Below are 24,597 nucleotides of genomic sequence, written 5' to 3' on the forward strand. Positions count from 1 at the left end.
GCAGCCCAAGTCTTCCTTGGGACAGGACCAGCAGCACTGGGAAAGCTGGGGCCGTGCATCTGATCCCTTTGCTGGCCCCCAGGGCTGCCATGTGCTCACATTGGGAAATGCTTTTCCTCCCCATTCCCATGCGGTCCATTGAGGTCCAGCCAGTGCCCATTGCTCCTCAGCAGCTCCATCATGGGCAGCAGGTCTCTCCCATGCTGGGGATGATGCTTACACTGGGGTTGAAGCCTGGCCATGTAGGTCCATTGAGGACCATCACATCCGGAGCAGCGGTCCCGGCTCGGGCCTGGCAGGGCTGGTACGGGCAGGGGGCTGGCTGGGGCCGGGGCTGGCCCGCATCCCTGTGGGGATGTAGTACAGGCTCTCCAGGTACCCACAGTCAGCACCCCCAGCAGCGGGAGGCCCCTCGCCCTTGGGAGCAGAGTTGAAGGTCCCAGAGAAGCTGGTGTTGTCAGCAGCCGGCGGGTCAGGGTGCACTGGAGATGGGGCAGAGGGTGCTGGGGGTACTGGGAGCCCCTGGAAGCCGCTGTAGGGCACATAGGGTGGGCCATAGACCCCCGGTGACACGGCCAGGGGATTGTAAGGAGCTTGGTAGAGCCCAGTGTGTGATGCCACTGGTGGGACGAGCACCTCCAGGTACTGCCCGGTCTCGGGGTCATACAGTGTTTTCAGCTGGGGCTGCCGTGGGGGCTCCATGTAGTAGCATTTCCCACTGTCGGGATCCACAAGCATCCTCCGGTGTGTGGGCAGGTGGGAAGCGAAGGGCTTCATGGAGCTCGGTGTGTTCTTACTGCTTGGAGAGGTGCCGTCAGTCCTCCTTAGGAAGTGGGGAGCATCCTCGAGGCGAGGCTGAGGCTGGGATGAGGGCACTGGGTGCTCTGCAGCCACCAGGCCTTCGGGGGGCAGGTGGGGTTTGGGGCTGGGTTTGCTCCAGGGCACTTCCCCACTGGGCAGGGGACACACACCAGCCCCCAGTGTAGCACTGGCTGGGTTGGGGACCAGCGGGGATCCAAAGAATGAGCTGGCCATGCTGGAGACTGATGGGTGCCCAAAGGAAGTGGGAACTGGGCTGATGCCCAAGGGGGACCCAAAGGATGTGCTGGATTGACTGGAGACAGAGGGGCTCTCAAAAGAAACACTGGCTGAGTTAGGGACCAGCGGAGTTCCAAAGGATGTGCTGGATGGATTGGGGACAAAGGGGGTACCAAAGAATGCGCTGGCTGAGTTAGGGACCAAGGGGGTCCCAAAAGATGCACTGGCTGAGTTAGGGACCAAAGGGGTCCCAAAGGATGTGCTGGATGGATTGGGGACCAAGGGGGTCCCAAAGGATACACTTGATGGACTAGGGACCAAAGGGGTCCCAAATGATGCACTGCACAGACTGGGGACCAAAGGGGTCCCAAAGGATGCATTGGCTGGGTAGGGTACCAAGGGGGTCCCAAAAGACTTGTTGGTGGGGTTGGAGACCAAGGGAGTCCCATATGATATGCTGGCCAGGCTGGAGGCTGATGGGTAACCAAAGGATGAGTTGGCCATGCTGGGGACTGTGGTAGTCCCAAAAGATGTACTGCCTGGCTTGGGGACCAAGGGGGTCCCAAAGGGTGCACTGGCCAGGTTGGGGACCAAGGGGCTCTCAAAGGGTGCATTGGCTGGGTTGGGGACTGCAGGGGTCCCAAAGGGTGCACTGGATAGGTTGGGGGCTGCAGGAGTCACAAGGGGTGCACTGGTTGGGTTAGGGACTGCAGGGGTCCCAAAGGGTGCACTGGTTGGGTTAGGGACTGGAGGGGTCCCAAAGGGTGCACTGGTTGGGTTAGGGACTGCAGGAGTCCCAAAGGGTGCACTGGTTGGGTTAGGGACTGCAGGGGTCCCAAAGGGTGCACTGGTTGGGTTAGGGGCTGCAGGAGTCCCAAAGGGTGCACTGGTTGGGTTAGGGACTGCAGGAGTCCCAAAGGGTGCAGTGGTTGGGTTAGGGACAGCAGGGGTCCCAAAGGGTGCACTGGTTGGGTTAGGGACTGCAGGGGTCCCAAAGGGTGCACTGGTTGGGTTAGGGACTGCAGGGGTCCCAAAGGGTGCAGTGGGCAGGCTGGGCAGTGCACGGGTCCCAAAGGACCCGCTGGCTGCGCTGGGGACCGAGGGCAGCGGTGGCACCGGAGCGGGTTTGGGGGGTTTCTCAGGCATTGCCAAGTAGTTGTTGTTCTCGGCCGGAGCAGGGACCGGCTCGGTGGCTGCCGGCCACGGTGGGGGACGGTCCCAGGGCTCCCTCCGCTCCGGCAGCCGGGTGGAAGCAGCCTCAGCGCCCTCCCCACCTCGGAACGGGGCGACGGGGCCGGGGACACCGGCGGAGCCGCAGCTCTGCACCGACCCCAGCCGGCCCTGGTGCTGCCCCTGCTCCCTCGCAGGCGGCTCTGGTGCGCTCCTTGCTGCCGGCTGCGGGTGCGCGGTGCTGCCGGACACCGATCCCGAGCGGGGGTCACCGCTGCCGGGGAGCCCTCCGGGGCCACCGGGGCCGTGTCCTTCCGTGGGGCTCGGGGGTGGCGGAGGGAGCAGGACGGTCTTCTCTGTCCGCAGCACCGCGGTGCTCTGAGCCGGGAGCCCATCCCCAGACCTTGGGCCCACCAGCACGTGGAGGTGGGTCTCCATGTGGGGCACCCCCTCGGCCGTCGCTGCCCGCGGTGGGACCCGGAGCTCGCTGCGCTCCCGGCGAGGGGGGGACACCGGCGGCTCCTCCGCGGCAGCCGAACCCCGTCGTGTGGCCTGGACCCTGGTGATGTGCACGGGGGAGCGGCGCGGGGGTGAGGAGCGGCTGCCCCGGGCACACAGCGGGGCTGGCTCTGCCGGCAGCTCCCGGTGTCCCGGCTGCGGTGCTGGCTCCCGGCGGCACACCGAGCTGCAGTGGATCACCAGCGGGGCGGCCGGGGCCGGCTCCGTGCTGCTCACCGGGGCCGCGGGGCCGCGGGATGCGCCGGAGGTCCCGAAGCTGAGGTTGTAGCTGCTCTTCAGCAGCTTGCGCACGTCGCGGGGCTGCGGGATGCGGCCCTTCCCCTTCTCCTCCGGCTTAGGGGGCACGGGCGGCGGGGACCGTCGTGCCGGGGGGCTGGGGGCCTGGCGCGGAGCCGCCGGCGGCTTCTCCTCGTGTCGGTTCTGCGGCACCAGCCTCACGTCCTGCGCACGGGAGGTGAAGGTGCGGCGCGGGGGCACAGCGGGGAAGGGGTCGGGCTCGGGGGGCAGGCTCGGGGGGTGGCCGGGGCAGATGGCTCTCTGCCTCAGGCTGGGCCACGGCTTCGGAGCTCTCCCAAACTTCGGGGCGACATCCAGCACCTTCCCCACCCCAGGCTGCGCTTCGAACAAGGCACGTGCTTGCCGGTAGCGGATCCTCTCCGGCGGAGGCTCCTCGGTGGTGCCGGGCAGCCAGTGTCCCTCCATCACCTCCTGGTACTTGATCCTCTCGTTGAGCTCATTGAAGGTCTTCTTCAGCTTGCAGACGTTCTCCCTGTTCGCCTTGCTCAGCACCACCCCCTTGGTGGGGTGGGTGGTGGCAGCGTCCCCCATGGCCACCGGCACCACCGGCATCCTGCCGCCCCGCAAGTCCTCCGCTGAGAAGCTGCAGTCGGAGCGGGATAAGGAGCTGGACTTGCCTTCCAGACCGTCACCCAGCAGGTCGGTGCCGGCGGAGGATGGCCCCGAAGAGGTCGAGCTGCCCTGCAGCCCCTTCTGCTCCATCTTGATCCTCTGCTCGTACTGCATTTTCTTGGCGAGGACGTTCTTCACCAGGCAAGAGGCTGCCCTGGTCTTGTTGCTGTCGGTATCCAGGGAAGCTGTCTTCATAAACTGCTTGTAGTTGAGCCTGAAGTCATCACCGATGCCTCTGCCCTTGCTGGGGGGCTCCTTCCTGGCAGGGGGCACTGGCTGGGGGGCCGGGGCCTCCACCCGGGGGACAAAACCTGTTTCCTTCCTCTCTTTTCTCTTCAGCAGGATCTGCCGCTTCGGGACAGTCCTCTTCTTGCCGTGGCCCTTCCTGGCCTCACTGCTCTCCAGCTCCACATCTACACACTCAAACTGTTCCTTCCCCAGCAAGCCCAGCAGCTCCCCATCCATGCCGGCGGGGAAGGGCCAGCACACCCTGCCATGGAGAGGTGCCGCGGTGCCTCGGGGCTCGCCGCCAGCCACCGGCCACCGCCGTGGGCGCCCGCCGTCCTCTGACAGTGAATTGGAGAGGCTGGAGGAGGTGTGGGAGCTGCACATGTCGAGCCGGGAGCCGGGGGGACCAGAGATGCTCCGGAAAGCCCTGGCCGTGAGCGCCCGCACCTCGCCGTCCACCTCATCCGAATCGCTGGGCCCCTCGCCGAGCATCCCCCTGGGCAGAGCCAGCTCCCCGCTGCTGCTGGTGGTGGTGGTGACAGCCTGCCGGTCCCCACCGAGGGGACCCATCCTGCCGCCCTGCCCCTGCGCTGGGCTATTCTTAGCTGCGATGGACAGCTGAGCCTGTCGCGGGTGTGCGAGGGGGCCGGGCGGCGGGGGGACGCTGGGGGCAGCCCTGGGGAGGGTCCCCCCCTCCTCGTCCAGGAACTCCAGGCAGTCCTTGAAGGTCTCCGTCCCGTCGGAGCACAGGGCAGAGTGGTAGGAGGACACGGAGGAGCCCGACATGCTCTTGGCGAGGTCATCGCGGGGGAGGCCGGGGAGCTGGCCCTCCTCCTCCTCGGACACGGAGCGCCGGCCGTCCCCGCTGCTGCGGCCGCCCTCGCCATCGGTGCCGGGCAGCTCGGCGTGGGACAGCAGCACCGGGTCCCTCTTCCCGCGGGGCATCATGGCAGGGGTGACCCCGAGGGGTGCCAGCCGGTGCCGGGGACGCTGTGCTGGGGACGCCGGCTCGACCTTCTGGCTGCCTCACCCTCACGGCCGCTGGACCCGGCGCAGCACTGAGCAGCCCCTTGATCACATGGACATGTGCGAGCGCCAGCTCGGGCCGGGCGATGCCAAGCGCATTGCCGAGATGCCACCACCACCCCCGGCCTTAGGGGGCTGCCGGGGGGCTGCCAGCACCATCCCCTGCCCCACACCCACACCGCTGATCCCCAACCCCACAGGTGAGGTGCCAGAGCACCCCGCACCCCCTAGGGGTACCCGGATGGGTGCCCCTGACTGCAGCAGGAGCTGGGGGACCCGCAGACTACTCCAGGCACGTCCCATCCCTGCAGGGCACAGCCGCAGCCCCAGGCTGCTGCTACATCCCCATCACGGCTCATCACTAGTTCCCAGTGCCTCTGCCTGCCTCACTGCACTGGTCTCATCGTGGGGGCTTCCCCCAACCCCACCCTGCCCCAAGCAGCAGCTCCCCCATTATTAGCCACAAGCAGCCAGGAGCCAACTTGAGGCTTCAGGTCAAAGCAGGCACCGAGCACCTCTGGGACTCACAGGAGCTGAACCATGCACAGGTAGGACTGGCCTGTCTGGGGACACTCAGAGCAGGCTGCTGGTGCCTGGCATGGCACAAGGGTCCCTGCAGCGTTCCGGCCCCACTGCTGCTGCCGCTGGAGCCCAGTCCTAGCTTTGGAGGGGGATTTTCACTGCACGGCAGCCGCAGCAGGTGCTTCCCGGCACTGCCAGACCCGGAGCAACCCGATGCCCAAGTCCTCTGGGTTCATGCAGGGACTAAATTTAAACTTTGGCAAGGAGGAAGGCTCCCATGGTAGCTGCTGTGGTGCTTAACCCCTTGCTGCCCAGCAGAGCTGTGCTTGCAGGTGGCATTTGTGCCCATGAGGAGGGGAGGAGACCTGCCTATGGGCAGCACTTGCCATCACAGTATCCTTGTGCAAGTGGCCTCAGTCCCTATAGCCCAGCTCTGCAGGGAGCCAGTGGGATGTGGCTGCAGCAGAGGAGCCCCCTGCATGGCTCAGTGCACCCCAAAACCTTGGGCTGCTGCTTGGGTGCTCCATACCCCTCTGGATGTGAGGGGTCCTTGGAGCATCCCAGAGTCTGGCTCCTGCTCCAGCACAGCCCAGCAGGCGCCTGCTGAGTCACTGCTGGCTCCAGCCCTGTGAGGCACAGCGGGAGCACTGTGGGGATGAGCACACATCCCACCTGCTCCTGGGTTTGGATGTACAGCCAGAGGGGCTGAAGGTCCCCTCGGGCCGAGCTGATCCCTTGGTCCAGATCCCAGAGATGCTGTTTCATTCCCTCTCCTCTGCCAAGGGTCATGCCCAGCTTCCCAGTGCCACTGGCACTTGGTGGGAAGGGGTTGGTCCAGTTGGTACATCTGGGGTGGCACTGCTGGGGCAAGGAGGGAGGGCAGAGGAGGTACAAGGGGAACATGAGCTGTGGGAGGATCCCTGCAGCAATCCCTGGGCACATGGGGAAAGGGCCTCATGCCTCTGCCTATAGCTCCTGCTGCCCTATGTGAGGCAGATTTAGGGCAACAACTCATGTAAAGGAGTAGCTTTAAATCTTCCTCTGCCTCTTTCCCAGCACAGTTCCCATTGCTGCTGCATCCTTCATCCCAATACCCAGGTCTTGCCAAACCCGAAATGGTGTCAACAGCTGTGACAAACCGGAGGCTGTGAGGGTGGCTGGAAACTACCACCGGAGGCTCAGCCCCTCATCCGCTTCCCAGCACTTGCTCCCTGTGCTGCTGGTGATGGGATGACCCTGGACACCCGCTGCTCCATAGGGAAAAGCACGGCCGGCAGCAGCACAGGCTGCTGGCCTGGCAGGTTCATTCCAACATCCCCAGGCTGCCAGAACAACCTGTCTGGGTGTGTTGGAGCAGAGGGAACTGGCTGGGCAGCCCTGGCTCAGCAACACACCAAGAGGCTGCACCTCCTGCTCCTGGGTCCATCCCCCCAGTGCGGTTTGAGTTGGGAATCCTAAGCAGGAAAGAGGGAGGAGGACACGGTGGAGATCCCAGCGGTTCTCCCACCACCAGAATACACCCACTGGGAGCAGCTCGGGGTGGGGGTGTGGGAGCAGAACGAGGCACAAACACGTTACAGAACGGGTGGACCAGGTTGAGCCAGACATGTTCATTAAACACTGATTTACATTTAAGCCACCACGATGCTGCCTATGGGCTTACTACTGCCTTTACTTATTAACCCTGTTTCTGTGCCAGACCTGTGCATGCCCGCCTCCCACGGCTGGGAAGCTTGCAGGAGGCAGCAGAGATGAAGGCAAGCGGTGCCTCTCCCATGCCGGAGCTGCGTTCCGCAGCCTCAGAGGAGCAGGAAACACCGGCCCTGCCTGGCAGAGGTTGCCGACGGGTTTCGGAAGGGGTCTGGCCATCCAGGACACGCCAGCAGCTCCGTATGTCACCCAGGGGTGGAAGGTGCTGGCCCGGGGCAGACACCAACAGCTGGGGCTCAGCAGTGACCGAGCCCTGGGCTCCCTGCGGTAGGCTCCGTGGTGCAGGCAGGGCGCGGGGCCGATGCCGGGGCCGAAGCGGCCGCCCCACAGCGGGGCCCGGAGCGCGGCGGCCCCGCCGGGCCCATGGGCAGCGCCGGGCCGGGCCGGGACAGAGGGCGGGCCCTGCGCGCATCCCGCCCCACAGCCCGTGCCCACAGCCGGGCCCCCCCTCCGCCCTCCCGGCCCCTCCGAGCACGGGGGGTGCCCCCCACGGTCACAGCCCCGGCCCCGCTCCCGGCTCCAGCTCCCCACGGCCTCACCGCCCGCCGCCATCTCCGGCACTCCGCGGACAAATGGCGGTTCCGCAGAGCCGTCTCCGTCTCCCAGCAACGAACCGGCTCCAGGCCCCGCGCCCCCTCTCAAGGCTTAAAGGGGCCGAGGCATGGCTGCCACCGGAGAGCGGCCCCGTCCCGGCCCTGGGCACGGCCAGGACCGGGATCAGCTCCCACCGAGCCGGGGACATCCGCGGCTCTCCCGTTGGCTCCTGCGATCCCGGCCGTGGAGCCGCGACTCCATTTTGCATGGCACAGGCTGCAAGAGGCTGCCGTTGTGTGAGGCATTGGTCTCCATTGTGCGAGGCAGGGTTCTCCATTGTATGAAGCAGGGTTCTCCATTGTGTGAGGCAGGTTCTCCATTGTGTGAGGCAGGGTTCTCCATTGTGCGAGGCAGGGTTCACATTGTGTGAGGCATTGGTCTCCATTGTGTGAGGCATTGGTCTCCATTGTGTGAGGCAGGGTTCACATTGTGTGAGGCAGGGTTCTCCATTGTGTGAGGCAGGGTTCTCCATTGTGTGAGGCAGGGTTCTCCATTGTGTGAGGTAGGGTTCTCCATTGTGCGAGGCAGGGTTCACATTGTGTGAGGCATTGGTCACCTTGTGGGCAGGCAAGGTGGCTTCGTGGCTGTCCTTTAATCATTACATAGATACCTAAACCCATCTGGAAGTTCTTGGTATCCCCAAGAAGATGGAGCATTCCCCCTGTGCACCTGCACCCATTGACGCAGAGACATGGCCGTGGCCATTGACATGGATATGGACACGGTGTGTCCTGCAGGGCTGGTTCTGGATCCAGGCATACAGGAGTGTCCTGGAGCAGCTTTGTCCCTTTAGAGACCTCAGAAGTATGGACCCTGGGCATGTTACCTTTGGTAAATGACAAGAGCACTGAACAGCCTTGGGCACCTTATAACTATGTCCCTTTTTTCCCCTTAGGATTATAGAATCCCAGCCTGTGGCACAGGCAGAGGGTTGGAACTGGATGAGTTTTAAGACCACTTCCACCCCAACCCATTCTGATTTCAAGTTCTACTGTGTGTATTACTAAAGCCATTCCAGAGCCCAGTGCCCTCACTCACAGTGCACACCACCAACATGCAGAACCGTAACACCCTGGCTGTGATAGCGAACAGCACCCAACTGCTTTTTATATGAAACCTTCCAGTGTCATGTATTTAAAAGAGCAATCTATATCTCGTGTACCTCCCCTCCAGCCTGGCCTCTTCCCTACTTGCAGAGAAGATTCCTAAATTCATGCTTCTCCCACCTCCTTCAATACCTTCAGATGAAAGGTGCAATCAATTTTATGTGCAAAGTACTACAGATGAATTGCTCTCCCCACCTGTATCCCTTTATAGCTGTGGGAGCCAAACAGGAAAGATACCGAACCTGGAACAAAGCCCAATGCATTTCAAATACATTCTACAAACTATGGACTATAGAAAAAGCAACAGTAATTTGTCTTTTTGGACACACCTATGTTATGTGGTCCCCACTGGGAAACACCAGAACCGAGGCTGCCTGTCCTGCTGCCAGCCACATTCCTAATGTAGAGTAATCAAGGATTTTTGCCTTTAAAGAGTCTCACACCAAAGCTGTTTCACAACAACCCCCTCCAAATGCTGTTTTACTGGCCTCTCCCTGTCCCGAGTGGCTGACAAACTCCACTCAACTTCCCCAAGCGCTCCAACAGGGAGCAGATGTTAACACAAAAATGCTGTTGTAAGGAGTCACTTTAGGCACAGGGGCAACAAGAGAGATGTGAGATGTGCTCAGTCCTAACAGACGTATACTTGCACATCAAGGAGGTGAGCACCACCTCTGCTGTCCTGCTCAGAGACATCTTTTGTGCGAACAGCTCAGTCCATGGGTGGCATGCACCCATGGCAACCCACCAGAGAAACTGGCTCAGGTGAGGCTCAACTGGAGTAACACTGTCCTCTGTTCTTACAGGTACAACCCACCCTCAGCCGGCCTTCAAATGTCTGGTTTTGTAACAGAGGATCAAGAAAAAACAGGACACTGCTACATGGATCTTTTTCTTTGCAATACTAATATCTACAGTGAAACATTCATAACTGCTCAACAGAGTAAAAATATGCTACATCAAACCTGTACCAGAAAAAGCAGGACCCCTGTAACAGCTGGAGAAGAGTTTGCAGGTAAAAATGAGAATTAAACAGCCAGCCTGAAAATATGCCACTGGAAACATCTGAGAAAATAAATAGGGTTGTCCTTTCTCTGCAGCTCGGCAGCTGCTGGAATTGGTGCAGTTCATCTTCTGGTCTGATGTTGCTGTTGGGATCTCAGTGCAGTCTCACCACATAGCAGCATGGGCACAGCCCTCCAGTCCAACAAGTTCCTCCTGGAGCAGGGAGTGTGCTCGGGTGCTCACGTGAAGCAGGTTCCTGTCTCTTGTGAAGGAAGCACTGTACATCACACTGAACAGGAAACCCAACAGGGAACACACCGCCTTCCATCTACATTCTCATGAGAGCCACTGCAGCAGCAGGGCCATGCGCTTGGTCTGTGAGAGCACGCTGTTCCTGTGATCAGCGAGCTGCAGGTCCATGTCAAACACAGAAAGCAAAGACATTTGTCTGCCCTCCTGGGAAGAAACACTGTCTGGATGGCAGACAAACTACTGACGAGGAAGGGCTCCAAACTAATAATAGCGTTTCCCAGGGGATTCATTTACAAAGTGCCACTGGTCCTTGGAACCAATATAGTGTACAGTATATATAACAGCAAACACCAGCTCCGCAGCTTGTGTTGGCCCCTCTCTGCACTCTATGCAGAAGGACTCAAATATCCACACTTTTTACAATAGACTCCTTCCCTTTTTATACAAAGGAAAATAAAACCATAAGTTAAAACAGCAACAAATTAAAACTACAGAATGTGTGCATCCTGGTCAGCCCCCTTTGTGCATTCCAATCAGACTGGAGAGCTTCTCACAGTGCTCAAGTTTCAGGGATTCTGCTTTCTGCTTTAACCGCTCGTCTCTGTACAGCTTGGCCAAATTTGACAAATCAGACTCTGAAAGATGAAAAAGAAGATACACATCAGGATGAGGCTGCTTTCAGTAACTGCTTCTCTGTGCTTTGTTATCCTTGTGGCTTGTGTGGGGTCTTTTTAGTTCACTTTGTTTCAGTGAGACTGGGCATGTTAACATGCTCTAAAGAGACACCATCGAGTTTAATCAAGCTACTTAATGAAGGGAAGAGTATTTTTCTAAGTGTTTCTAACTGTTCACAGTTACACCAATCCTCTCTAAGCAGTGCCCTTCCAGGACAATAACCAAACAAAACCCAAAACTGATTGTTAGTCTATGAAGAAAACACACACTATACAAGTATAGCTTGGAAGTCAGTTAAGATTTAAAATCATGTTAATGATCTAAAGCATAGGTGATTGCTTTAAGATATCTGTACAGTGTTAAACTAATGGCATAAAAGGGGCTACACAGCACCTGTCTTAGGCAATACTGTGACTTACTTTGGAATCAGCTCTCATCTCATCCCACACTAATTCTTAGGGATGCAGAGGAGGGTCATTCCACACCAGCGGTGTTTCAGTGACAAGCCAGAAGGATGAAGAGCCACTTTTCCTATCACTGCCCTGCAGCCTAATAAGCAAAGCAGGACTTACAGGACACAGGTCTCTGTCCATTTCCCTGGGAAACATCACTCCTGTGGCAGATCCATTTGCAAGGGCCCAGGTACCCATCCAAATATACTCTTCATGATATAGATAACTGGATTTTTGTGTTGCACTGTCAGAATCCAAACTGTCTGGTAAGAGGTTTGCCCAGACAGCAGTATAAATGGTTTTAATTTCCACCCCCCATGGTATTCATTACAGGGAAGTGAAGAAGTAGCTGAGGGACTTGTCTGAAAGGCTCCTGTGCCCTTTCATTAACAACACAATCTTGAAGGTACTTTGCACATTTCTTTCCCTTCTTCTCAAAAGTAACATGAAGCTGCAATAATCCCCTTGTTTCAGTTTATTTTCCCCCTCAGTAATTCAGAGAATTTCTTTTGCTGATTAGCTAAGGAAATCTTAATATAGCTTTCTCCCTGAAGAATCATTTACATCCAGCATTAGATGCACCTAAGAGAACTGCAGTAATTTGTTGCTGAAAAGGTCACAATTTCCCTGAGCACTGGCTACCTGATGACACTCAACTTTTCAGAGCTTTTATACACCTTCAAGTCCCTCATTTAACAAAATTATTCAGAGTGGGAAGAACTTCAATAGGTCCTTTCACTCCTTAAGTCCTCTGCCCCTCTCCCACCAAAATTTAAAGCCATTTAAGCCTCCACCTATTTATGGAGAAGCTTTACAAACTGACAGGCACAACCATTTCATTGTAGATCAGGAATCAATTTTCAGGTTATATAACTCAAAATGCCATTCAAGTACTGCTGGGCTCATAACCTTGACAAGCCTTCAGTGAAGCCAGACTCGGGTAATTGTCTCTTAGTGCAGAGTCCCTGGAGTTCTGCAGTGAAATCCAGGGACATTATCAGGCAGAATTATTCACTGCAAATGGCTGCACTTCTGACAGCATTCACTCTGGCACATCTGTTTCTTGTGGTTTTCTATCTCCTACACAGATCTGTTCCTTTGAACTTTTTAAAGGAAGCCCTAAAACACCCAATTCCAAACACATGGCCTTTTTCTCGCTGTTTGCAGTTGCCTCTAATTTTCTACAGCTTGGAACTCTTTGCAGTCTTACACTACAACTGTGCTAGGACAGCTGAACAATCTATAAAACCTGGGATGTGCTGTTTGTACTCTATTAGGGCTTTCAGATGACCAAACTCCACAGCATGCATAGCTTTTACACACTATTCTGCTGTGAAGGGAGGAACAGTCTATTGCAGCAGTACGGAAATGACCAGCTGAACAAGACACTGGTGCTTCAGTTACTTTTGCAGTTTTCATTAAGGTTGCTGGACCCGAGGTAATGATTTTCAAGTCATAAAGTCAAGGACTTTAAGAATCAAACTGTTCCTGTATTCTGTGTTCATTCTGCTGGTGCTAAAGAGAAATGCAGCTTCAGTAAAAGAAACAAACAAATGTACTATTAATAGACATTCAACTGACAAAAAGAGAGTAGCCCACGTGAAGTTAAAAGTTATGAAGCAACAGTTGACTAAAAATTGTCTCAACATCTCAGAAAACTCCTCCCCAGCAGTCCATCATGTACTCACCGTTTACTCGGGGTTTATTTTTACACACTTGGCTGTCCTAAAGTTAGCAGAGCCTCAGCTGTACTCATTACCTGCTCACTGGCCTAAATGACAGTTACTCTGAAAATGGTTTATGTTCTTTTTCCAACTACAGTGGTGTCCTGGGGCTACTACAATTGTGGATGCTGTAAATACATCTGCAGATCTGTGACTAATAAGGCCTCGAAGTGTAAATTGCTCCAGAGGAGCACCGGTTTGCAGCCATGACTTAGCATTCAGTGCTGGGTCACCCCACCCTCTCTGACTTAGGCTCCTTTAGACTTGCAAACCCTGTTGCCTGTTTGGGGGCACAGCACTCCTCAGCTTGGTCTACCTGAAAGAGACAGTTTCACAACTTTCAGTTGCATAAGGTAAATTAAAAGGATTTTCTGTAAGAAACCTATTCCCTCTCTATAGCAAGCCTACACACAAAGCCTGCAGTTACAAACAGCCATGTATACCTAGAGCCTGCTACTGCCAACTACAGATGCTCAAAATCACAAGTAGAGCACACCAAAACTCTAAGGGATTGCTTGGGATTTTTATAGTCTTGTATTAGGATCTTTTTAACTTCAGAGCCTACATCTATATGTGTCTCTTGAAAGTCAAGATGGGTAGCTTTTACATAAAATAAACCAGTCTCTGGATGAAAACAAAACAACTCTCCCCATCAAAACCCTGGGAATAGTTTGGAGTCAGAAGCACTTACTGTTCCCTCTAGCACAACAAGGATTACTTAGACAAAGCATACGCTTCCATAATGATGCAATGGGTAAAGAAACTGTAAACAAGTGCAAAGAGACTTAGTGGTGTGCCAAGGACTGCTTTACATGGAGCAATTTAGGAAGTCCTGCTAGTGTGTTGAAGCAGCTCACCTGCTACTACTAAGCATTTACACAGAAACAGCTTCTTACAGCTTCCTTTATGCACAGTGGTAGTTAATGTGATGGGTTCATCAGTTACAACACCTCTACTTCAGCTAGTCCTTGTATTTGATTTCTGTTGTTTTGTACAGTTCCAAAAGGAGCAGGGATTTGCTCAATGAACTAGATCAGCAGCAGCTGACAACTAATACAGTATGAGGTTAAATAAAATATATATCCCCAATTGACTTAGGATCATAGAATCATAGAATAGTTGCTGTTGGAAAGGACCTTAAGACCATCCAGTTCCAACCCCCCTGCCATGGGCACGGACACCTCAGACTAAACCATGGCACCCAAGGCTCTATCCAACCTGGCCCTGAACACTGTCAGGGATGGAGCATTCACAACTTCCCTGGGCAACCCATTCCAGTGCCTCACTACCCTTACAGTAAAGAACTTCTTCCTTATATCCAATCTAAACCTCACCTGTTTAAGTTTTAACCTGTTACTCCTTGTCCTATCACTACAGTCCCTAATGAATAGTCCTTCCCCAGCATCTTTATAGACCCCCTTCAGATACTGGAAGGCTGCTCTGAGGTCTCCACGCAGCCTTCTCTTCTCCAGGCTGAACAGCCCCAACTTTCTCAGCCTGTCTTCATATGGAAGGGAAAGAAGCACGGGAATCTTTGGCAGCGAGAATGATTCTGAATGCTCACATTGTATGTTCCCCCTTCAGCATTCAATTCTTGTTTTTAAAAGACAACCTTGACTATGGAGAAAAACATGATCTCAAACTCATCTAAAGATAGAAAATGCAAATAAGCACACAAAAGAAGCATGAAAACAAGTTCTTTGAAAACTGATACCAGTAACACAGGCCACTGCAAGATAACCACAGGCACCTGAATAGGCCATGGGCTCTTATCTGGGGAAGTGCTGAAGAAAATGTTAGATAATCCTCTTGTGGAGCCAGTGGAAGCAAAAATGATTCTGCTCCAGCAAAGGAAATGTGGAATAGGTGATGTCTCAAGATCTTTTCTAGCCCTCACAATGTCAGCGCAAGATAAACGTGGATGATTGCATGTTTAAAACATCATCACTAAGAGTTATTGAAGCATAAAATCTGAGTGGAAAAAAAATATCTCAAAGGGTGAGATCTACTTTCCACTTGTCTCTCAGAATCACCTAAAATGAGTTCTGATACTCTCAAGAACAGCAATAGCAGATGTGACAAATACCAGTGCAGAGATATTACAAGCATTGGAAACTGAGGCTACACCCAGCAGTGCCTGATGAAGCACAGCCATCCCCCCAACTACCCAGGGGTTGTAGGCACACACCCGTAACAAAAGGAACTTACTTTGCTGTTTCTCCTTCCAGCAGCTGGTCTGAATGTAGTCTATGTAATCTTTTTCAACGGTTTTCTCTAGCTCTTGAAGTTCTGCTCCTTGATAATTCCTCTCAAAGTTTTTATCAACGTAGTAAGGCACCTGCAAGTTCTCGGTTTCTCTACTAATCACATGGCCTATGGACCTACAAAAACATGGAGAAAACAAGGGGGGGGCAGCAGTTTAAATATAAAGAAGTCAAGAGGTGTTTCTCCATATCAGCATTTCCAGAGGACAATGCTCACAACAGCTTCTTTACAGTTATTTTCTGCAGCACTACAGCTCCCTCAGCCATCCTGTAAGGAAATTACAAGTTTCAGGCACAGCAAGTTGTACACTACAACCAGAATTAACCCCCACCCCTGCTAAAACCACAGGGAAATATCCAGTATTTGGTGATCTCTACAAAGAAGTGACTCTGTTCTTTGCACACACTGTGTTCTCAGCAGCTCAGTCAAGACACTGCCAAAACATCAGAGCAAATTTTATCTGTGAACAGAAGCTCCACACACTTTCCTCTGTTTGCTGATAATTCTGTTAAGCCAGCCCCAGAAATCCATGGGAATTGGTACCAAATGTAGAGATTACAGAAAGACATGTAGCCCTTGAACTGCTCAGGGCACAATGTAACTGCATCTGGATCTTCTCAATTCCTGGATCCCTTAGTAGAAACAAAAATTAGCAGGGGAGAATCTAGCTGGGTTTTTATAGGGTTTTATAATCATCAGTAAGCAAAGTGGGGCATGGAATATCCCAAAGTGGGTAGGATTTCCCACTCTGACACAGCCACTGGATTAAAGTGCACTCGTATCCTGAACTTCCTTATTTAAGCAAAGATACCTAGGCATTCTTTCAAATCACGGCCCAGAGAAAGAGGCAGGCAGCCAAAACACAAAGGTTACACTCTACTTGATGGAACTCAGTTCACCCCTTCCATTTCTTAGACTCTGTCCCTCTCACCATGTCTCAGAGGTGTATGCTCTCTTTAAATATATATAAATAACCTATACATATATATATGTGTGTGTGTAAAACCCAATTTCTTTCAGTTTTTAGGCTGTTAGGTTTTTCAAGGATATGATTTAGAGAAGTTGGGTGTGTGCCAGGCTCAGGCCTGGCTATCTCAAATCAACAGGCAAAGGGGAGGTTGGGAAGGAGAGATTAGCTGCTCAGGGACACTGTGGGAGGGTTCACATGGCACTGCCAGATAGCAAAAACATTCGCAGAAAAAACCCCAAACGAGCCAGAAAACAACCACCCTCCTGTTCTCACGCTGGGTCTACACACTGACATCTTGTGGTGAACAACGATAAAGGGTGTTGGGCTCCTAGGACAAGTGCAGAGAATATGGGCCTAAACCCAGTAGTTCTACTCCTAGCAGGGAGTAAGGGGTGTGTTTGGAGCACTCTGCTACTGCTGTGTGCAGCAGGTTCTCCAAAACACACTGGGTCCCTACTCTTATGGCAGAAAGAGCTGGTGAATGTGACTGAAGTGAGCTCTGTCTCATCAGAGCTTCCTCCCCTCCTCCCAACACTGGATGCTGAGAAGAGCAAGAGTTTTTTCCTCTGCCTCCCAAACTTAGATTCCAGCAAGTCTGGTGGTGTCCGTCTGCTTCCAGAGGTGATCAATTCAGCTTGGCCTCTGCAACCCCGGGGTCCTGCTTCTTTACAGATGTTAAACCTGGCCATTACAAGGCTTTAATGATTTGTGGAGCTTGACAATTCTTCACATGGAATTCAAGCTCCAGAACACATTTGGATTTATGCTTCGTTTTGTTATTGCTCTCCATAGGAACTCCAGTGGTGGTCCACAGACCTCTGGGGCTGGGCAGATGATGGCTGAGCAGCACTGTACCTGAGCTACACCCACCTTCCTGACACTGTATCGCTGTGCAAACCATTTCAGTTGAGAAAGCTTTCTGGCTCAGTGCCTCTTTCTTCAGCACACAGTACAATAAAGCTCACCAGAACTAACTTCACAGATATAATACTTAAGAGAACTTGTTCATAGAGATGGTTGGTGTTCCCATATTTACAGATTGATAGTGCTTTCTAGAAAGAACACAGCACTAACATGCATTTTGCTCGCAAGTCCAACTTCACTTATCTCAAAGACTGAAAAGCAGAACAATGTGGTTTGGAATGACTTACGATTTGTAGAACAAGCTGTAGGGTGGGTTTGTGGCCATCAGTTGAGTTATAACTGACACAATTATGATGATAAAAACTGGCATCAACTGAATAAATGCAGAATATGAATTCTGAAAACAACAACAATAATTAGTGGTTAAGAAAAGATAGAGATGGGAAAGGATGCATCTGTTCACAGAGATCAGGCTATCACAGACCAACAGTGTGAAAGTGCTTTTGAATTGAAGGATGACATTTTAATTTCAAAATAACCTTTATTAAGAATCTCAGCAAACTCTTTCAAGACATTTTCTTTCAATTATATTTTCATGACATATCCTTCATCTACAGCTCCCTTCAGAAGGTGACAGAGGCCCACAGCACAGTAACCAACACAATCCAAACTAAAGGAAGACCCTGCAATTCTCACTGGGCACCTTCTGAAGTTTGCTACATGCATTCTAAAAAATCCCCATTTCAGTTTCATGGATAACATGGGTGAAAAGTGAAGGGTTAAGAGGCTGTATGTGGTGTAACTTGGGACAGGATGCACTTGGGGTTTTGCCTGAATGAATTTTGAACATAGAATGGTAAAAAACATCAAAGAAAAAAAAGAGACCTTTACTTCTGCTCTTCATTTAACTTCTAAACTGGCTTCTAAAATGCCTTTTCTTATCAGGAGCAATATATAACATGCACCTATTTAGGCTTTGCTCTCTGCTCTGAGATAGTAACAAAGATACCTGACATTGCAGTAGGTGGACTCCTTTGCCCTAGCGGAGCTGTCCTTGGGCTCTATCAGGGGTGTTTTTTCAGAGCCTGACAATAAGAGACTCACAGGGAAAAATTAATCTTCCTTGGGGAATGATCTCATTAGGTTAAAGGCTGCCTCTGGAGGAAGATTTCTGCAAGGCAGGTGGCATGTGTGTATGTGTGCCAGCAATAAATGACACCTTACATGTTTCACTGGGAGGCAGTGGAGAACAACGATGACTGCTGTATCCCATGCGTCAGTACTGAGACTGTTCTTTCTGGGCAGTGAGACTGAGCACCCTTAACAAGTTTGCCAACACCAAGCTGTGTGGTGCAGTCACACACTGGAGGGAAGGGATGGGATCCAGAGGGACCTGGACAGGCTGCAGAGGCAGAACCATGTGAACATGACCCAGCACCTGGGTCGAGGCAATTCCCAGCACAAACAGAGGCTGGGGGTAACTGCATGGAGCAGCCCTGAGGAGAAGGACTTGGGGGTGCTGGTTGATGAGAAACTACCCATGCCCTGGCTTCAGTGTGCGTGAACAGCAGCTCAGGGAGGGGATCCTGCCCCTCTGTTGTGCTCAGGGGTGACCCCCCCTGCAGCCCTGATCCAGCTCTGGGGCAGCAGCACAAGAGGGACGTGGAGCTGTTGGAGTGAGTGCAGAGGAGGCCATGGAGATGCTGCGAGGGCTGGAGCAGCTCTGCTCTGGAGCCAGGCTGAGAGAGCTGGGCTGGGGCAGCCTGGACAAGAGAAGGCTCCTGAAGAGGAGACCTGAGAGCAGCTCCAGAGCCTAAAGGGGCTGCAGGAAACCTGGAGAGGGGCTTTGGACAAGAGCCTGTAGGGACAGGCCAAGGGGAATGGCTTTAACCTGCCAGAACAGGGGAGACTGAGATGAGCTCTTAGGCAGCTCTTCCCTGTGAGGGTGCTGAGGCGCTGGCACAGGGTGCCCAGAGAAGCTGTGGCTGCCCCATCCCTGGCAGTGTTCAAGGTCAGGTTGGACACAGGGGCTTGGAGCAGCTGCTCCAGTGGAAGGTGTCCCTGCCTGTGGGACTGGATGAGCTTTAATGTTCCTTCCAACACAAACCATTCTGTGTAATCCAGACTCATCTTGCCCTAGGCTGGAAGAAGCCTGTGCAGCACCTGCACAGAAGTTGTGAGCTAATATACTGAAAGCTTAAATATGCAGTGAGGACAAGATAGTACTTCTGTGTGCATTAGGTGTCCACATCTGGACTAATTATTTTTGTATTACCAAACCACTAGAGCCTGCAAAAAGCAAGCAACAGGAAAACACCAGTGACAGAAACCCCAGGGCCTGTAATCCTATCAATTCAATGCATTTTTAAAGTAGTGATTAATAAAAGACCATTTAGCTATTGTTTAAAACATCCATTTTGGCTGCAGTGCTGCAGGACAAACACTGAGTGTTTAGGCATGGGAAGGTCTGTCCTGGCTTCAGATGTGTAAGTTGACCCCTCTACCCTGGTGAAGTATTTAAACCCAAGAGATCCCTCCTCCTGGCTACCTGTGGCATAGTTTCTTCCTCCTCTTGCTCCTGTGTCCATGCTCTTTCATTCCGGTGCCTCCGTGGATAATAGTGTGCGTCTCTGGCTACATTTGAGAACATATGGATATTTCCTGTTAACAGAAACCAAGAGAGAGCCACGATGTTTACTCAGTTGCTGGTACTCACCTGTACTTCTCAGTTTCTAGTTGATTATCCAGGCTTATACTACACAGCCTGCATTACAGTTGTGAGACCTTAGATGAAAAAGTACAAACACACCCTGAATCTAAATGTCAAAAGAAATATGTTGCTCCAAAAAGCGTACCAGAGAAATTGCGAACTTTACCCCAAGTCCATGTTAATTTAAATCAAACTGCAGAAACATGCCACATTTTTTGTTACTCTGTCTCATATTTTAACATTGGGTTGGTCACATTCACTTGCAAGGCTGTAGCTTGTGTTGCACCCCCAGGCTGTAAGCAGGAAAAGTAATTTGCTTCACCAGGCTCAGGGCATGAATTATGGTTTCCCATAATTACTCAGTATGGTCTTCTACAATCTCTTCTACTTATTCTTCTTTCAAGCTATTAATAGTTTCACTTAATGATTTTATATTAAGGAAAGAGATTTAAAAAATAGCTTTTTGAGTAACAAAGGAGAACAATTCAGGATTTCCTTTCTTGCACACTGAATGCAGTTAATTTATTTATAAGAATTCTAAAATGAGGAAAGAATTGCATCTGCTGTTTCGATTTGAAGCTTGAATTTGATTTTATCACCATATGAATACCTTAATAATGGCTGTGCTCTCCCTTTTTGCATTTCAGAATGTTTTTGTATTAGAGAATGGAAATTTATGGCCTTGCCGTAACAACAGAAATGCAAATCTATTTTTAAGCCCTGGGAAAGAGGTCACATTATTTTATGCTTATACTGTCCTTTCTCTTCATTTCCCAAAGAATTCTGCAAGAAACCTGTTGGAAGTGACTTTTGCTATTGTGTCAAAACATCTGTTTCCTTGCTTGTTCCAAGATTTGTCCAATGGGCCAGGCACGTTTGCAGGCAGTGCTCCAACAGAGACACAACCATGGGGGGGCTTAGAAGGAATGTGTCTTTCTTGACCAAAAGTTTGTTTCTATCATGCAACCCTGCTCAGACTGTATTCTACCAAGCTGTGAAAAAACAGAAGCAAGTGTGGGAGGGGAAGAATGGCTTCTGCAGGGAGCCAAGAAAACAGTCTCCCAAATTCTAAATTTCTCAAAGAATTCCTGCCAGCAGTTTCTTTCATGTGCATTTATTTTTTATAAGTTCAACTTGTAGCCTCTAACCATTGTAATGACTTAAGTCTAAAAGGTGAACAAATTGACAAGAGTGCTAAAGCACTTTGCTGCCAGGAAGACCCTGAGCTCAGCACACCTTTCAGATTTACTTTAATCCAAACCTGTGTTCCACTGATCTTCCAGTACTTTTGTATTTGTAATACAAATACAAAAGCTGAGGCTGGACTGAGACATGAACGGAGCTACTACAGGTATGGAGCTACTCTTTAGTTACTGGATCCTGCATATCCAGTAACAGCCTTTCCTGGCAGGCATCACTTTCTCAGCTAAGAGGTTTTAATTTCTTTACAGTATACAAGCTGCTGTAAGCCAGATGGACTCCTGTGTTTTCCTAGTTACAGGGGTGCTGAGACCACCACACCAGGAGTTGCTGCCATGCACACTGGAACACAGAAAGTTGTCTCGAGTACAACACCATTAGCAAAGACACCTCTGATCCTTTCCCAGTCACACTTTATTTTACCTCCCATACCATTGCTGGCTTCTGACAATGGAGGAAATAAAAGCAATAACAAAAAGAAGGGTCTACAGCTACAGCTGGTATTAAAATGCTGCCTAGTGAAGAATTACACAGCCTAACTAACCTCTCGCCAGGCTAAAGTGTTCTTACCCCTAATATACTGACACATTTCAAGAGATGCTGGGAGGTTTGGGACTCGCCCCAGCAGCAACAGCCTTTACTGTGTTGGAAGCTCTCTGTGCTAGAATTCCTGCACAACAAACCTGGGTTTTGATAACACTTTTTGAGGAACAGAGCTGCTAAAATCTTAAGTTTAAACTGTACATTAAAGGAAATTTCCACGCACAAACACCTAGGAAGGAATAAAAGAGTAAATCAAAAGAGTTTTTTTCCCTTTTCAGATGTACTGAGAGCAGCTGAACTTCCTTTATGGCCTAGTGGCAGTTCATTGCACTTCAAAAACACTGCAGATACTGACCTGTAGGAAAGTGCCCACCAAAAAACACATTGAATATTTCCTCTGGTGTAATGTCTGCTTCAAATTCTGTGTAGTAATTGTAGTGCCTGGGCTGGCCAGTGCTGACATGCTCCTGGTCACTTCCAAATTCATCATATCGTAATCGTTTCTCAGGGTTGCTCAGAACTGCAAAAGCATTTCCTATGGCTGGAGAGGGAATGAAAAGAAGTGTTACACAGCTGTATCATGCAGTATTTCAGATCTCAGACTTCTGTAAGCAGAGCAGCAATAAAGTCCACATGGGCACAGGAAATCTGTGCTTGACCACAGATTGAGCTACTTTTAAAAGAGTAAAAAAAAGTGCTACAACACTGACATTACCTGTGATGGAATTGATTCCCTGCTATCCTGCTATCAGGAGAAATATAAAAGTGTTAAAGCATATGGAGCTCTAGTGAGCTGAAGTGTTTGTAAAACTAAGGTGAGAGAATCCACTTCAGCCAAGAGCCTGAGTGAGGAGGTAACGCTATCAGATCAAACTAAGCACCGACAGAGAAGTGCACCTCCATATACAGTTAATACAGAGCTAATAACCCCAGAGGCTAATTAAAATGCAGAACCATATTCCAAGTTTTTTGTCTGCAGTGAAGATGTACAGCAGATCTATGTCACACTTCACATCAAACCATCCCAACCTCTTTGGTTCATCATCTTCTTTGACCTTTGACAGAACATGACTATACACAAGTTCATGGAGAAATACAACCCTAACACAGAAACATAAAGAAAAGCCTTTCAGAAACTCCTTCTTCTAACAGTCTATGAATGGATATCTTACTTTCCTCCTGCTGCCTTGCAGTGCTGGTGCAGGCAGCTGCAACACAGCACCCAGAGAGCAAATGATGTCAGTTTAGATGCTGTAACATTGTCATAGAATTGTTGCAGTCTAAACAGGTTTAGATTGCAAGGTTACTGAAAAGACCAGACACAGAACACTGGACTCCAATTTCACAGGCTTGCATGTATATATGTGTGAGTATATATAAAGGGTTTATTTATGACACAGAGCAGGTATTGATTACACAACACTTCACTCTCCTGCATGGCCAGTACTATTTCCAAGCATCGTTCTGTGCCTTTAGCAGTACCTAAGAATGAAATTCGGGATATGTTTTCCTTTGCTTCCAACAGAAATCTCTATTTTGAGGATTAAAAGGCAAACCTTGCCGAGCAGCAGCAGGGTTCTGTGGAGATGGGCAGATCTGTCCATAACAACACCAAGCTATGTGGGCCTGCAAGATGCCTTTATATAAGGTGCACAAGGGTATGTCTGAGGCGTCTGCCCTCATCTTCCTCTTGCTCTAGGGCTGCAGGACCGGGGCCAGCCTGCCCTCACCTTTGAACGCCTCCGTTGCTCCGGGGGCACGGTTCTTGTCAGGGTGGAATTTGAGGGCCAGTTTGCGGTACGCTCTCTTCAGGTCCTCCTCGCTGGCATCCCTCTCCACCCCCAGGATCTCATAGTAGTTCCGACACCGCTTTATCCTGTGAGCGCACACAGGGTTACCTCAGCGGCCTCTCCCCACAGCCCCTCCGCCGCCCCCCATGGCCCGCCCCCGGCTGCTCGCTGCCCCGCCGCCGCTGCCCCTCCGCCCCGGCCCCCTCACCGCCGCACGCCGTCCAGCTGCTCCGCCGTGTAGGTCATGGTGGCCGCGGCGGCCCCGGGGCAGCCACCCGCCCCTCCGTCCCTCCCTCACAGCCCCACGGCCCGGCCCGCCCGCGCCGCCATGTTGTGCGCGGAGGCGGCGGCCGCGCGGGGGCCTCTGGGTAGGGGAGGCGCGGTGGGAGCTGCGGTACCGGGTACCGGCGGTGTAGTCGGATGGGTGTACGGGTGTTGTGGTGTGTCCGGTGGGTGTACGGGTGCTGTGGTGTGTCCGGTGGGTGCACGGGTGCTGTGGTGTGTCCGGTGGGTGCACGGGTGCTGTGGTGTGTCTGGTGGGTGTACGGGTGCTGTGGTGTATCCGGTGGGTGAGCGGGTGCTGTGGTGTGTCCGGTGGGTGCACGGGTGCTGTGGTGTGTCCGGTGGGTGCACGGGTGCTGTGGTGTGTCCGGTGGGTGCACGGGTGCTGTGGTGTGTCCGGTGGGTGCACGGGTGCTGTGGTGTGTCCGGTGGGTGCATGGATGTTGTGGTGTGTCCGGGGGAGCATAGTGTCGGGACAGTGCCCATAGGGAATGCTGTCACTACATCAGTGCTAAAGCCGCCTTCCTGCGTTGGCAGCGCTGTAGTAAACGATCATAAGCTGTTGTGTTGACGCTGGAAGGAGCTCACAGCAGCGCCCCAGTGCCTCCTGGCCAGGCTTTGGTTGGAAACCCATGGTGGGCTTGTCCTATGGCTCCTTCCAGCTGCATCCGTGCTCTGCTTGTTGTTTCCTCATCCATGTGGCAGTTAAAGCAAGGCTAATGAGCTGGGCTGATGTTCCTTGCAAGTGGAGTTGTGGTGTGATGGAGCTGCTGTCTTCCACCAGTGTGCTTTGTGTGAGCACAGCAGCTTGGAGGAGGCCCCTCGTGAGCAGCAGCCGTGGAAGTTGGGATCATGGCACCTCTGTTGATCATTTCTGTGGGACTTTGCTTTGGATGCAGACTGGTTTCAGAATGGAGCAGGTTCAAGTTATTTGTGGGTAGAAAGAGGGTTAGGGTATTTGTAGGAAGAAGCAGGTCAAAGGATGGAGAACTAAAGCAGCAGTAGGGTTCCACAGGTCAGTCTTTAGAGGCCTGGGGAGATTC

At 52.2% G+C, this 24,597-nt stretch overlaps 1 protein-coding gene across 1 annotated transcript; it reads right to left on the reverse strand.

The window, feature by feature from the left end:
* Positions 1-9,695: 9,695 nt before the first annotated feature.
* DNAJC18 (DnaJ heat shock protein family (Hsp40) member C18) lies at positions 9,696-23,608 on the reverse strand. The gene is made up of 7 exons (XM_034066704.1): positions 23,481-23,608; positions 23,213-23,358; positions 21,838-22,023; positions 19,578-19,690; positions 17,317-17,426; positions 15,139-15,311; positions 9,696-10,714 (listed from the first exon to the last, which is right to left on the reverse strand). Exons 1-7 carry the CDS (start codon positions 23,516-23,518, stop codon positions 10,590-10,592), a joined length of 891 nt encoding a protein of 296 aa, XP_033922595.1. The 5' UTR covers positions 23,519-23,608; the 3' UTR covers positions 9,696-10,589.
* Positions 23,609-24,597: the final 989 nt, after the last annotated feature.

Source organism: Melopsittacus undulatus, chromosome 10, assembly GCF_012275295.1.
Source record: "Melopsittacus undulatus isolate bMelUnd1 chromosome 10, bMelUnd1.mat.Z, whole genome shotgun sequence".
NCBI lineage: Eukaryota > Metazoa > Chordata > Aves > Psittaciformes > Psittaculidae > Melopsittacus > Melopsittacus undulatus.